A 16250-nucleotide genomic window follows, 5' to 3' on the forward strand; every position below is an offset into this window, starting at 1 on the left:
CAGTGTTAGAAGATTTGAAGTAGGAAGTCCAGTCAAACTATATATATGCTGTCAAGTCTTCCCATAAATAATTCTACATCAATGAACTTGTAGATTCTTTGAACATGCATTCTACTCACCTACCCTTTTCCAAGCAAAACTTCTTACTTTCTTGTGATATCTTAATGCAACTTAAAGATGTAAGCTGTAGTAGCTGCTGAGAGGAGAAAGTCTGTTTCTTAATATTTAACTTTATGTGGGTGTTATTTTTTAATTAATTAACTAACCTATGTGCATGTTTATTTTATGGTTTTATATATATAAACCTGAATAAAGTATGTGTATTATCATTATACATATACTTTATTATGAAGGTAGTTAGTTTACTGTTTGAAGATAAAAAAATTTCATTTGTAGTGTGAAATACATGCATTATTGAATGGATTTGTAGGGAAAATAAGATGCAAGAAAATTAGAAATGTGCACTAATTACACAGATTTTGAAGAACAAGAGATAGTTAATGCAAGTGGAATTTTAAATCAGGAAAAAAATGAGATGCCATGTATTACACACAACAATGTGCATGCTAGAAGGAATGTAAGCACAAATTAAAGCGCAAGAAGGGCGATAAGAAAGTTGTGAAGAAGAGTATGGTACAAAGTTGGAAAATTTCAAGACTTTTTAACAACTGCTTCATATCACATGAAAGTTAGAGATAGAAAAGCATTTGGAAAGCAATAAGAATCATATGAAAGGAAGTAAAAGAAGATAAAAGAAAACAGATATGGACAAACAAAAATATCACAAATATATGAGGACGACATGATTAGGCATGTGCTGGATGAAGGATTGCTTAATTTAATGCATTCAATAAATTAAGAAATCAAAACTGATTTCAATGATGTACTATATGTAATATAGTACATCAATGTAATGCAAAGTATGTAATGATGTAATAGATAGATGTACAGATCAAGAATATGACATTTATAATAATAATTATTATTGTATGGGCACCTCCATGGAGTCCAAAGATTCACTGTGGGATACCCAAACTATCTATACAATCTATCATACCTCTCCTTGAATCCATTAACAGACAAATTATTCACAACCGACTCTGGCAACCCATTCCACTCATTCACAACTATCCAAGCAAAAAAATCTAGTCCTCACACCCCTACTAACCACACCTTTATTCAACTTCCAGGAATGATCCCTTGTTCTGGCCCCTCCAGGCAAGTGCTGAAACATTTCTTCTAAATCAATCCTATAAAACCATTTAAGCAACTTAAATGTTTCTATCATATCCCCCCCCCCCCCTTTCCTCCTATCAACCAACTTCACATTACCATCAATCTAGCCTCATAAGGAACATTCCACAGACCATTCACCATCATCATCTTGGTCAGTCATCTGTGAATCTTCTCCACCACTTCCTCATCCCCAAGAAACCAAGGAGACAATAGTTGAGCACAGTAATCTCGTTGTGGGCATATCAAGGCCTTGTAAAGAAGAATAACTTTCTTATCTCTACTTGTTAATGTGTTCTTCGATAGCCAAGTAATCTTTATGGGCTACCTTAGTAACCTTAACAATACATCCTCTAAACTCTGCCTACCACCACCCATAAATCTCTAACTTCATCTATTTACTGGAGTACAGTACCACCAATATGATACATAGCTTGTAATCTATTTTTCCCCAAATGCATAACTTTACATTTCACCACATGAACCCCATTATCTTTTGCATACTAACAGCCTATTTAAATTGTCCTGCAAGTCACATCGCTTTGATTAACTATTACTCTACCTAATTTTGCATCATAAGCAAACAACTCAATATTTTCTTTCAGGTTATTTCCTACATCATTTCTGTACAAATTAAACAGCAGTGGCCCCAGCACCAAACCTTGCAGCACACCACTAGTTATCTGTTTTCACTTTGATTCTGACCTTCCATGTACCACTTTTTGATATCTGTCCAGCAGCCACCCTCTAATCCACTTAACCAGTATCTTACCCATCCCCATTTGTTCTAATTTGTATATCCATGTTGCATCCTGACAAATGCCTTTGCAAAATCTATCAGAATCATCACATAAAACTATTTCCTTTATCCAGTTCTGCTGTTATTGTATTATAAAAAGATGTCCCCTCATACAGTATCATATTTTTATCCACAAATTCTTGAATTTTCTTTTTGACAAATTTTTCTAGCACTTTTACTACCACACCTGCAGTCTTAGAACCTCCCTTATGTAAGGGAATTATTTTGTACTCTTTCCACTCCCTTGGAAGTCTACCAGAGCCGAGACTTAAATTAAAGATCCTAGCCTGAGCATTGCCAGTTCCCTTGCACATTCTCGCAAAACCTGAACTGAGAATGCATCTAATCCCACAGCTGTATTTACAATTAGATTCTGCAATACCCTAATAACCTCCAATTCATCCACCTCAGTACCCACATTAGTGTTTGTCACATATGGTAAAGCAGTAACCTCACTAGGATAATATATCCTTACAAAGTGGTCACTCAGTAACTCGACCATTTTATCTGCTTTGTCACCCCATGATCATCATCACTCAGTATTATTATTATTACTTGACACCTCTAGGGAGTTCAAAGACTCATCGAGGGAGGGCACCTACTCTACAACTCTTTGTCTCCATCACTCACTCCACCAACTACAATGAACTGCAACTACCATCATCTACACCAACACCATCTACCACCCATCATCACTAGTATTATCACACACAAACATCCATGGCAGGATTCGAACCTGCAGCCTTTTGGCTGGAGAGCAGATATGCTGACCACTGTTGACACTGGGAAACCTTCAACAGATAAAGACAGAGACAAAGGGAGAAGAGGTCTATAACAAAAAATGGTTATAAAAAGCATTTAGAAGTTTACAACCATAACTTTTAATTTTGGGAGGGAGGAAAGAAAGGAGTATATTTCACACATCAATGTGTGTTATGTTCTGCTGACAAGATGGCATAATTACTGAACTATATGCTGTCATTATGCTATGTGAAGATACCAAGTCAGTATTGTTTCTGGTCAGTTATCTGGCCAGAAACAATACTGACTTAAAAAGTGCTAATTAACACTAATAGGGCTGAGTCTCATATGAACAATAAAACCAATAAAATCACCTGAAAACACAGGATGATACTAATCACTTATTTTATCACTACAATGTTTTACTAAAGAAGATAAGAAATAACTATTTTTCAGAATAAAATGCCACATAAAAGTATGAGAAGTTACAAGTTAAAACAAAAAAATGGCATAAAAAGCAATCACATTATTCTAGGTTTAATAAGATGAATTGTTGTTTCCAAGTGATTATAGGATTCCATTCAAAGCTTATGAGCAGATTAAATAGTTCACATTGAAATTATACTGAGTTTAAAGAGCAGCATATTTAATTTTGCTTAATGTGACACAAACTGCAAATTTTCAAACTATTAACTGTAATTAGAAATTCTTGCTTTTTATTATTTATAGTTTTCATTCATGAAAAACAGATCACATACCCTGGAACAATATCTAGTTCCACAGATTTTCAGGCAATATATGTGGCTGCTCGCTGTACTGATGTTGGAAGTCTAAGATTGGAATAAAATCTAGACTAAAAGAAAAAGAAAGATAGTGCCAAGTGGTCAGCGTATCTGTTCTCCAGCCAAAAGGCTGTAGATTCGAATCCTGCCATGGGCATGGATGTTTGTGATTGTCTGTGAATATACTAGTGGTGGTGGTGGACAGTAAATGGCATTGGTGTAGATGATGCGGTTGGTGGATGATGGGTGGATGAGGTTGAGTGGCTCATTAAGGTTAATCTTCCATAGTCATTCTTTCTCTTGCCACATAACAAAAGAGCTCTTTGAGACTTCCTTTGGCCTGCTTGGCTAGATTCTTCTCATAAACTGATTGTGCCTTCCTTTTTCATGCTGTCACCTTCCCTGCCTGAGCCTTGTACTATTCATGAGTTTGCTGGTTACCTTTCTCTTTCTACAGCCCCCACAGCATTTTCTTCTTTTGCAGCTCGTGCTTAAAATTATATTACTCATCCATTTAACTCCCACCTGATTAACCCTACTTACCTTAGGTATACAATTTAATATTGCTTCCTCTAGATCAGTGGTTCCCACAGTGGGCGGTACCATCCCCTGGTGGGTGGTTTGATTACTTAAGGGGGCGCTAAGAGGCAAGCAGGCAACAGGGGGATGCTGAAGGTTTGCTGCAAAATGCTGAAATGTGCAATAATTAATTGTGGCTGTTTGATTATTATTATTATTGTTGTTTTCCATGTTGTTATTTTCCAAGACATATACTGTTTCCAAGATATTTTTTGAGTTTTTTGTTGGTAATTTCTGAAGTGGTCCTTTTTTTACCTTAATAGTATTGAGTGTGTTATAATGTATTTTCCCATATTCTTATTTACTGAACAAAAATGTGAAGCATTTAGCTATGTAAGTGTTGTGTCACAGCTTGGCAAATTATAGGTTCTGTTATATTGTGAGGATATAAAGATAAAGATTATTATTTATAAAAACTGCTTTCAAATATGTATGTATGCTTATTTCTGCATGTTCCAGAATAGAAATGGCAGATGCAGATACGTCAAAGAAGAAATGTAGGCAGTATAGCTTTGAATAGCTAAAATATGGATGCATACCAGCACCAACAAACCAGCAGCTGCCAATGTGCCAATTTGTGAAAGGGTCTTCTCAAATGAGGCCATGAAGCCTTCCAAAATAATTGAACATTTGAAGAAGGTACATCCTGACAAGGCAAGTAGATCAAGGATTTACTTTCGTTGGAAGTTCCAGATTAGATAATAAATCCATTTTCCAATACTGAGGTAGTGGGAGCCATGGAGGAAAAACTAATTGAGCTGCAAAATCACTTTGAGCTGATGTCAAAATTTAAGAAATCTTATTAAGAGTTTTGGTTGTAGAAAGAGATCTCTGCTCTTTCTGCAAAGAGATTTCAAAGCCGAACAGAGAAACTACAAGAGTTTCATGCCGAATGTAGAAACTATAAAAGTTTCAGCGGATCCAAGGGTAAGCAAACCTTTCATGACAGGAGCAACTCATAGTAAAGATGGAGTAAGCTCTGATCACTATCCTTAGTATTTCCCATAATATAAAACACATCTCCTAGTGGACATGTATGATGTTATGCATGCCCACTAGGAGATGTCTTTTACATTATGGGAAATACTAAGGATAGTGACCAGTATTACTCCACTTTTACTATGAGTTGCTCCTGTCATGAAAGGTTTGCTTACGCTTTGATCTGCCGAAACTTTTATAGTTTCACTCAAACTCTTGTAGTTTCTCTATTCGGCTTTGAAATAATGTTGGATTCAATATCCACTTAATTTGAATAAGACTCCAGATAACTCAACATGGAGATTTAAGACTACTGCTAAGTTATATTAAACCAGACATAGGAAAACTATGTCTCCATGAATTCATATTTATGAATTTAGGGACACAAAACACATGCGTTGAAAAGATTATTTTACTGATTAATAATAACTTGATGTTTCGACCCCTGTATTGAGGTCATCATCAGAAGGATACATGTGTATAAGAACCAAGCTACATGTTGTTGCACTCTATACAGGTAAATTACATCTACGTTGTTAACTAATCTTTTTTCTTAGCCTGCCCTCTAGTGATAAAAAAAAATTACCAATAAAAATTACAATGAACTCTGCTAAAGTCCTCATGTACTAGGATCTTCTGGAATTATACAGTTTATATGTTATACTACGATTATCTTCTGGATTTGGACAGTACAGGTTGCTATTGAATGTTCAGGAAAAAAAAAAAAAAACACTCCACCAAGTCTTCTTGTAATTGAGATTTTTCTTCGTGGTTGCTATGAAGGTTGCAGATGGGTCCTCCACATTCTTGGAATGGTTAGAGCATCATTTTTATTCAGATTATGTTTGAGCATTTCACATGTTCCTTGAATTTCCACTCGAACCAGGTTTTGGTGCGGTGTAGGGACTTGGTACCTTTCCAATCAATCAAAAAACCTGGTTCAAGTGGAAATTCAAGGAAGCATGTGAAATGCTCAAACATGATCCGAATCTGAATAAAAATGATGGTCTAATTCCAAGAATGTGTAGGACCCATCTGCAACCTTTATAGCAACCACGAAGAAAAATCTCAATACAAGAAGACTTGGTGAAGTGTTTTTTTTTTTCCCCTGAACATTCAATAGCAACCTGTTACTGTACAAATCCAGAAGATAATCGTAGTATAACAATATAAACTGTATAATTCCAGAAGAATCCTAGTACATGAGGACTTTAGCAGAGTTTATTGTAGTTTTTATTGGTAATTTTTTTTTTATCACTAGAGGGCAGGCTAAGAAAAAGATTATTTAACAACATAGATGTAATTTACCTGTATAAAGTGCAACAACATGTAGCTTGGTTCTTCTTATACACATGTATCCTTCTGATGTTGACCTCAATACAGGGGTCGAAACGTCAAGTTATTATTTTATTATTAATCAGTAAAATAATCTTTTCAACACGTATGTTTTGTGTCCCTAAATTCATAAATATGAATGCTGATCACTGTGTAACCTTAAAAGAAAGAATATGTCTCCATGAAGCCCATCCATCACATTAAGGATTTTCAAAATATTCAAGTCAATAGCTGCTATTGAATAGTCTTATAATACAATGTTTTATTAGATTTTAATGTAAAGTTGCTATTAAAGTTAAATGTTTTTTTTTGGATTTAAAATAAATTTAAATTATAAATTAATATTTGTTTTTAAAATGTTATTATCGTTCCTGTGGGTTGTGAATCGCTTTTCTGAATGTAGGGTGGATTCAGGTAAGACACGGGGGCACTGACGATGAGTTTATGGATTCGAGAGGGTGATGGCCCGATAAAGTTTGGGAACCACTGCTCTAGATGATCCTTAACTATCTCCCATGCACTACTAACATCCATACCTGCAGTGTTTTATGTCATGGCACAGATTCAAGATTCTTCCTTAGCTTGTCATAATCACCTGCCTTGTAGTTCAACATATACCCTTTCTTGACAGAAAATTCCTCATGTTTTACAATCCCCAGGTCAAGATTCCACGGTCACTTTAACCAATAGTAGGTAATGTGGTCACCTTGGATATGAATAACTCTTCTGATCGTATGACCAGGTCTAATATCCTCACACCCCTAGTCCCCCTCCATCATATGCTGCTTCAAGTAATTATCATTTAGTAGGTGAATAAATTCCATTTCCTTCCTGCCATGTGATCTTTCTTCTTCCAGTCTATATCTCCATAGTTGAAGTCCCCCATAATAATCACTTGACCTGTACACACTTTACTAATTTAGCAGTGGATGTCTTCCAGATCATCCATGGAACTCCCTGGCTTATAGCAACAACTAACTGCACATTTGGCTTGAGCCAAATTCATATTCTCTGCTTTGGTGGTGCACTACCTAAAAGATGAACGTCCTCAAGCCTGTATGTTAGTTTATGCTGTTTGATCCAGTTTTACTTAACTAATCACTTTAAAACTGTTACGTTCTCAGGCAGAAATTCTCTGATGGCAAGAACTCTATGGAATATCAGATTTCAAAGTTTATTTTTTGTGAGTGAACTTATGAGCTCATACCAATGAAACCCTGACAAAAGCTAAATATGTGGGCATAAAGGTAAAGTATGCTTTCTCTTAAGTAGCATACTACCAAGGCAACACTTGTGCTGAAGGTTGTATTCTCATAAATTCTTGGTAGTTCTCTGAATTTTTAAGTTCAAGAAAACATTTTTGCCATCTGGTTATAAGGTATTAAGAGGTATTTATTATTCTTTTAGAAAAATCAAATTATAAGATAACAAACATACATATTCAGCAGGACTCTCTTCTTGGACATCAGAAATAAACACTCCATGCCCAATTTCTGTGTGCTTTCCTTCCATTATCATGACTCCAAGACCATGATTTCCCTAAAAAAAAAAAAGTTACCACAAAAGTATAATGTTCATTAAAATCTACTAATAAAGTGTTGAAATGTGATACTCCATAATATAATATTCTTGATATTAAAACAACTGATATCTTATTTGACCACTTCCATTTCATTAAGGGAGAAACAAACTCATTATGTGCAAAAAAAAAAAAGAAGAATATTAAAAATCACTAATCAAAGAATGTTATTATCATTAACATAATTTCCATGAAGTCCACAAAACCATCATTTTCATAGATATCCTAGCTCAATCCTGCACACCTATCATTCTTTTAAACCTTGACTTAAAAGTTAAATCCTTTGTAGGAAACGTTTATTAACATTGAAATAACTTCTAATTACACCACAATTTTTATCAACATATCATTATCTGATATCAATTTACATAACAGAAAATGGACTATATACTAATTAGGAGAGGCTAGAGAACAACCTAAATCAGTGCTACTATTGCCTAATAAATTATTTGGATGAAAATATGTTTTCACTTGTCTATCAGTGACAGATAGGATGTGAATGAGAGAAAGAAATAATCCACATTCCTAGCATTCAGGTTGGAGTAGTTGCTCTCTCTGAAGCTTCAGTTATATTAATGAATGATTCTGGTTCCATTTAGTGGGAGTCTTTATTAGAAGGAAATAAATGGAATCTACATTCTTTAATTCTCATAACTATTTGAAAAGGAGGGAGATCTTTAGTGGGTTAATTTGTGAGCAAATATGAGTGTGTGTGTGTGTGGATTGACATGAGGTTGAACACTGCTTTCAAATAGTATTTAGTCAGCATTTCCAAAGATGTGTGGTACCATAAGTTATATGATCTCTAACTTCCTATCGATCAGCTTTCCAGTCTAACTAGTCCTTGTTTGGTTTAGTTCTGATTTTGATCCTGAATGAATTACTACAGTATTAACAGAGGTGTGATGATGACCACAGTTAATGTCTGTTGTTGATGTTGGAAAAAGTTTAAATGAAATAACTGACAAATGCATTCATTCCATTTTTGATTTGGAATGCTGGCTATATGGAGAGAGAGGCTGAGGAAATGTGGATTGCAGAACTTGGTGGATAGGAGGAAAGGAAGGGATATGACAGAGATGTTTAAGTAAGTTAGAAGATTTTACTGGATTAATCCAGAAGGGATTATAAAAAGAGTAGGAGTTGAGATGGGAAGAAGTAGTGGCCATTCTTGGAGGTCGTGTAAGAGTGTGGTGAAGAGGGGTGCGAGTAGTAGATTTTTTACATGAAAAATTGTGAATGAATGGAATACATTACAGTAATTAATGCAGGGAGAGTTGAGGATTTTAAGATTCAGTATGATAAATAGTTAAACAGCTTTGACCCTTAAGGGGTGCTTAAGGGACAAAGCTGTATAACTGAGAGGAGACCTCCACATAGCCTTTAAAGGAATGCGAAGAACCGACCAGGGCTTCTGACCTAATGTCCAATCCTCACCTTCTCGTGGTGCACCCTGTTGGGTATCTACTTTGATACTGAACAAACGAGGATGGGCTGGCAATTTGGGATTTAGCCGACCAAATTGTATTCTAATTGGTTAAACCAAAATAAAAAATGATGGTACAACATGACAAAATTTCATGCCGGCTGGGGCGTCGCCCAGTTAAACAAGGTCCCCGTTGTTTTCGCCAGGGAACCAGGGAGAACAGCAAAAAGTCAGCTACTGGAACAAATCTGAAAACAAACCCCAACTCAACATCACCAGAGTTAAAGATCGGTACTATCAATGTAAGAAGCCTGAATGGCAAAGAAATGGAGCTAGCTGAGGAATTAGATAAGTACCAGAATGACATAATAGGGGTGTATGAAACAAAAAAGACCAAAACTGGTGAGATCTTTCTGAGCAATAAATACAAAATGTTATATTCAGGCAATGACAATCAAGGAAAAGAAGGAGTAGCCATAGTATTCAACACAAAATACGAGGCTAATCTTCTTGAATGGCAATCAGTCTCAAGTAGAGTAATGTGGGCAAATATGAGAATTGGGAACTGGACAATAAGACTTATTTGTGCCTATGGTCACACAGAAGGTTCTACTAAGGTAGAAGTGGAGGAATTTTTTGAGGCTTTAGAAAAAGCAACTGACACAATGAAAAAGGAAAAGTTGGTCCTTGTTGGGGATCTAAATAGCAGAGTAGGAAATGATTGTGAGACATACAAAAATATTTTGGGAAATGGAGAAAAGAGCAAAGCTAATAATAATGGCAAATATCTGTTGGATTTCTGCTCAGGACAAGGACTGGTTATTACTAACACAATGTTCAACATCAAAATGTGCACAAATTCACACGAAGAGAAGAGGCTAGGAATAAGAAAAGTCTCATTGACTATGTTATCGTTGATAGTGATGTTTTCTCCCTAGTGCACGACACCAGAGTGTACAGAGGATTTGAAATTGGAAGTGATCACTATTTAGTCTTGAGCAGGATAAAATTGAATTTCATATTGAAAAGAATAACATGTAAGAAAGTTTTAAAGTGAGTAAAAGCTGAGAAGCTCTCAGATGTGAACTGTAGACTAAAATACAGAAAGATTATTGAAAAGAAAATGAAAGCGTTTGAGAACAGCAATCAAACCTTGGAGATTCAGTGGCAAATTCTGAAGAAAACATTGATTGATTCTGCCAGAGAGGCATGTGGTGAGGTTGTGTGCAAGGATAAAAAAATCAGAACTCCCTGGTGGACACAGGAATTTAAAGAGGCAGTGAAGGAAAAGAAGAAAGCATATCAAAAGTTCCTGGCAAATAAGTCAGCCTTTACTCTTACAGAATACAGAGACAAATGTAAGAATGCTAAACAGTGTGTAAAACTAGCTAAACAAATCAAAAGTCATGGGAGGACTTTGGCAAGAATATAGAAAATAAATATCAAGAAGGTGGCAAAATATTTTGGAGGTTGTTGAAGAAGCTTAGGAATGGAGGAAAGAGTGCTGTAAAAGGAGTTAGAGATGATAAAGGTGACATGAAAACAGGAGAAAAAGATATCCTTGAAGTATGGAGTAATTACTTTGAAAAACTGCTAAATGAAACAAGAAGTGATGACAGCACAGTGATAGAAAACACTGACTAGGCATGCAGTCAGGAATACATATCCATACTTGAAGTAGAAAAAAGCCATCAAAGGCTTCAAATGTGGAAAGGCAGCAGGAGTAGATGATATTCGACCAGAAATGCTGAAGTATGGTGGTATAAAAGTCTTACAGTGGCTGCACTGCATAGTTCAGAAAGCCTGGACAGAGGGACGAATTCCCGATGATTGGAGTAGAGCTCTCATAGTACCCATATATAAAAAGGGAAATAAAACTGAATGTGAGAATTACAGAGGTATTTCCCTACTGAGTGTTCCTGGCAAGATCTATGCAAGTATACTTGAGAAACGGTTGAGAAGAATTGTGGAAGAAAAGCTTGGTGAAGAACAAGCTGGATTCAGACCAAATAGAGGCTGTCAGGATCAGATCTTCACTTTACGACAAATAGTCAAGAAAGCATGGTAATACAACAAAGATCTGTATTTAAGTTTTGTCGATTTGGAAAAGGCATATGACAAGGTGCCAAGAGAGAAGCTATTCAAAACGCTGCAGTTATATGGTGTCAATGGGGCATTATATCAAGCAATACTTAGTCTTTATTTGAGTTGTGAGTCAGCAGTTAGAATTGAAGGAAGTACAGGAAGATGGTTTAATGTTAAATCTGGTGTGAGACAAGGATGTACATTATCCCCTCTGTTATTCATTATCTATATGGATCACATTATGAAGGAATGTGGTATTAAACCTGATATCAAAATTGGAGATGTTAATGTTAGCTCTTTGCTTTATGCGGATGATGTTATACTTCTAAATAAATCCGCTACAAGTCTGCAAGATTCTCTGACTAAATTGAATAGCTGTTGTAATAGATATGGTATGAAGGTCAGCAATAAAAGACAAAGACAATGAAAATTGGTAGAATCATTGAAAATGTCAACTGTGTTGTGAATGGAGAACCTGTGGAACAAGTAAAACATTTCAACTACTTAGGCACGATTTTTACTGAAGATGGTAAATTAAATATAGAAATAGACAACAGAATCAGCAAAGATGGTATGGTGGGAAGTCAACTGAATAAATTCATATGGAATAAGAAAGAAATTAGTCGAAACACTAAATTAGCTGTATACAAGACAGTGTTCAAACCAGTTTTAACTTATGGATCTGAGAGCTGGGTCAGAAGTAAAACACTTGACCAAAGACTAGAGACTGCAGATATGAGTCCTGAGAAAGATTATAGGCGTGAACAGATGGCATCAATGGCAATATCATATTAAAAATGAGGATATTAGGAAAGAACTTGACATTGTCAGCATCCAGGAATGCGTTAGCAGAGCTAATCTCAGGTGGTATGGTCACTTAAATAGAATGGGAGAGGAAAGATTAGCAAAACAAGTGTTCTCTGCCAGGTTGGCAGGAAAACGACCCAGAGGAAGACCAAGATATAGGTGGATTGATACGGTACAAAGTGCCTTAGACGATAGAAATATAAGATCTGATAATGTTGGAGTCTTGACAAGTAACAGACTGATTTGGAGGAAAATTGTAGATAGGAAGTTAGTAATGATGTAATTTTTTCATGTAGTACTGTCATATCCTGTACACCCCTTGAGGGTACATTGCTGGAATTTGATGATGTATGATAAATATGTTGTCAGTTGAATGAACCTCCCACAATGAGTCTGCTGACTCCATGGAGGGTGTAGTAATAATAAGATTTTTTAATTTTCTGCTTTAGAATTACCTCAAGGGCTCACTTTATTAGTGAGTATAGGTGGCAAACCCAAGGTACTTGATGCTGGACCATGCCTTGCTTCACGTAATATACTTCTGTTATATTATCTGCTGGTACTACCCCTTTTTCTTTTCTTTTTATTCCCCCCCCCCCCCCCCCAATGCTATTAGAGTATTCGAGGGCTAGGGGTGAATCTTTCCTATTTTGCTATTTCATCTCTTCTTATGTGGAAAGGGCCTCTGCAACCGTACCACTTTCTTCTTGCAGTGACTTCACTCCAAAATGCTAATATGGTTGTGCCTTATAATGCATCTCATGCTGCATCAGTTGTCGTGCAGAATAATCAGTGGCATGCTCAGGGCTACGGAAGAGGATCCTGTTCGAGAAGTATATTACAGTCTCCATCAAAAATCAGTGATATTGTGAATGAGCAACACAGAAGGTATAAGATTAATCTTAAAAGGGAATTTTACATTGCCACATGGAATGTTCAAGGTCTACAGATGGATACTCTTGAGATTGTCTGTAAAGAGATGGATAGGTATAAGATTGACATCCTGGGAATTATAGAGACTAGATGGAATGGAGAAGGCACTTCAAAAGTGGATGGTAAGCTAGTTATTTACTCAGGCGGTGACTGAAAACATCATGGGGTAGCTGTGATACTGAAGATAACTCAGGCAAGAAGCCTTCTTGGTTAAACCCCATTAATGATAGGATACTTTCTATTGGGCTTAAGGTTCAGCCTACCAATGTGTCAATCGTGGTAGTTTATGCACCTCACATGGATAGGCCTGAAGAAAAGAGTGAGGAATTCTATGAAAACTTACAAACTGTTTTGGACTACCTACCAAGGAGAGACATACTTTACATCATAGGGGACTTAAATATCTCATACTCTCTCTCTCTCATAATATCATACTAATCTCATACTCTCCCCCCCCCCAAAAGTGGGGGGGGGGGGGAGAGTATGAGAATTAGGCCGGAGTGTGGCATGTTTGGTCTAGGTGAATGCAATGCCCGTGGTGAAAGACTGTTGGAATTTGCCCATGCTAACAGATTAGTTATTACCAATGCCTGCTTCCAGGAACACCCATGACGGATCTATACTTGGATATCGAACACTGATGGGTCAAGGCACCAGAATGATTACATCCTGGCTCCAGCGGTGGAAGACAAGCATCTCTGATGTGCACACTTGTTCTGGAGCAGATTGTGGTACAGACCATCAGCTAGTAAGAGCCAAAGTAAGACTAAGACTCTGAAAACTTCCAAGTCAGGCACATTCCACTAGATTGGATCTTAGAATAATTCTTAGTGGATTCACAAAAGAAATATCAACTCGGTTGGATGATTTTCTGGAGACCAATGAAGAGAACTCACCAGAAATGCTTTGGGAAGGAATCAAGGTGATAATCAGGATACACCCAAGAAGTATTTCAGCCCAATAAGAAGACCAAGAGGCCCATGGATATCAGATTCAACATGGGAACTAATCAAAAGAAGTTGGCTGGAAAAACAAAGAGACACTGGGACTGAAGAATATAAGAGATTACATAGAGAAGTCAGAAGAGCCATCAAGAAGGACAAGGAAAAGTTCTATACTAATAAATGTGAAGAGATAGAGTTCCAGATGAGGAGGCTCAATTATAAAAGGAAGTTTTATTTAGTTCGTAACTTAAAGCAAAATTTTAAGCCCAAATTGAATGTCATCAAAGACAGGAATGGAGCATTACTAACAGAAGAAATGGAAATCAAAAACAGATGGAAAGAATACTGTGAGGAACTGTACAGTAGAGTGGATAAAGAAAATGTGGAGGAGCTCTCTCACAAGGAAAATTTTGATTTGGAACCTCCTCTACTTAGGCATGAAGTTGAAAGAGCAGTTAAGCAGCTTAACAGCAATAAGGCACCAGGTGCAGATAAAATCCCAGCAGAGTTAATTAAGACCACAGGGGACGGAGGTATAAGAGCATTTCATAGATTGATTACAAGAATATGGGAGACAGGATCATGGTCTAGAGACTGGAAGAAGTCTGTTTTCATATCACTACATAAGAAAGGATGTATGAAAGCGTGCAACAACTATAGAACTATTAGTTTAATATCTCATGCAAGCAAAATTTTATTGAAGATCATGCTAAAATGCCTCCGTAGCGCAATTGGAAGAATGACGGTATGTTGCACCCTTCAATTGGAAAAGGCCTAAGCTTGAGTCTCGTCATGACAGGAGGAGTCTTTATATGGACTTTTTCAATCGAAGGTGAGTTAGCTGATCTCATACGGAGGTAGAAGGGTTTTTACATCACACATACAGACAAATCGGCCCTTCAGAACACACACAATTTACAGACAAAAAAAATAGTAGCTGTGGTGGTGGGCAGTAGATGCTGCTGATGTAGATGATTGGTAGTAAAGGTTCAGTGTAGTGGTGGAGACGGAGAGTTGTACAATTGGTGTCCTCCCACGATGAGTCTTCAGACTCCTTGAAGGTGTCACGTATAATAATAATAATAATAATAATAAATAGGATTGAGGCCAAAGTTGAGGTAGAGATGCCCGAGGAACAAGCAGGTTTTAGGAAAGGTAAGGGCACCAGAGATCAGATCCTTTGCCTTAGACAGATCATAGAAAAATATAAAGAATTTAGACTTCCTCTGGTAATCTGTTTCTTAGACTACTCTAAAGCTTTTGGCTGTGTTCAGCATGTGAAACTGTGGGAAGTAATGAAAAGAATGGGTTTTCCTCAACACACTATCCGGTTGATAGCCAACTTGTACAGGGAGCAAGAAGCCACGGTAACAACAGGTGTTGGATTTACTGATTGGCTTCAGGTTGGAAAAGGAGTAAGGCAAAGATGTTTACTTTCTCCTCACTTGTTTAGTATATATGGAGGACATGGTGCATGAAGCACTATGGAAAACGCTCAAGACAGGAATTAGGATAGGAGATAGATTGATCAGTAATTTCAGGTATGCTGATGATACAGTACTCCTTTGTAATGACATGGAAGAACTAGGACAAATTCTTGACATAGTTAACAAGATTAGTAATAACAGAGGACTTTAACTAAATCCTAGCAAGACAAAGATTATGGTTCTCAAAGGAAATACAAACAGGAAAGCTCTTGAAAAACAGGTGTACCTTAATGGAAAAAGAACTGAGGAAGTCAGCAAGTTTGAGTACCTGGGATCCATTATTAATGTGACGAATTGCTGTTCAGAAGACGTCAAAAGAAGGTTAGGAATGGCTAAAACAACAATCAGAGACTTGTCTAAAATCTGGAAGGATGGATTTATCTCCACGGGAACAAGGTCGAGAATTTTGGATGCAGTTGTTTTTCCAACAGCAACTTATGGATGCGAGAATTGGAACTCACATCCATATTTTCTTATCTGATATCTTAAAGAAATCAGATGAGAAAATGATAGCTGCTTTTGAGATGTGGTTTTACAGAAGG

At 36.7% G+C, this 16250-nt stretch overlaps 1 protein-coding gene across 1 annotated transcript in view; it reads right to left on the bottom strand.

Annotated features, from left to right (window-relative positions):
* LOC150108087 (multiple PDZ domain protein-like) overlaps positions 1-16250 on the bottom strand; it is an 859697-nt gene that overhangs the window by 82651 nt on the left and 760796 nt on the right. Inside the window, exon 28 of the mRNA XM_090415962.1 lies at positions 7885-7986. Within this exon, the coding sequence (XP_090272088.1) occupies positions 7885-7986 (102 nt within the window). The remainder of the gene's footprint in view (positions 1-7884; positions 7987-16250) is intronic.

The sequence above is a fragment of the Typopeltis vanoorti genome, chromosome 3 (assembly GCF_054136105.1).
Source record: "Typopeltis vanoorti isolate ZY-2024b chromosome 3, IOZ_Tvanoo_1.0, whole genome shotgun sequence".
Taxonomy (NCBI): domain Eukaryota; kingdom Metazoa; phylum Arthropoda; class Arachnida; order Uropygi; family Thelyphonidae; genus Typopeltis; species Typopeltis vanoorti.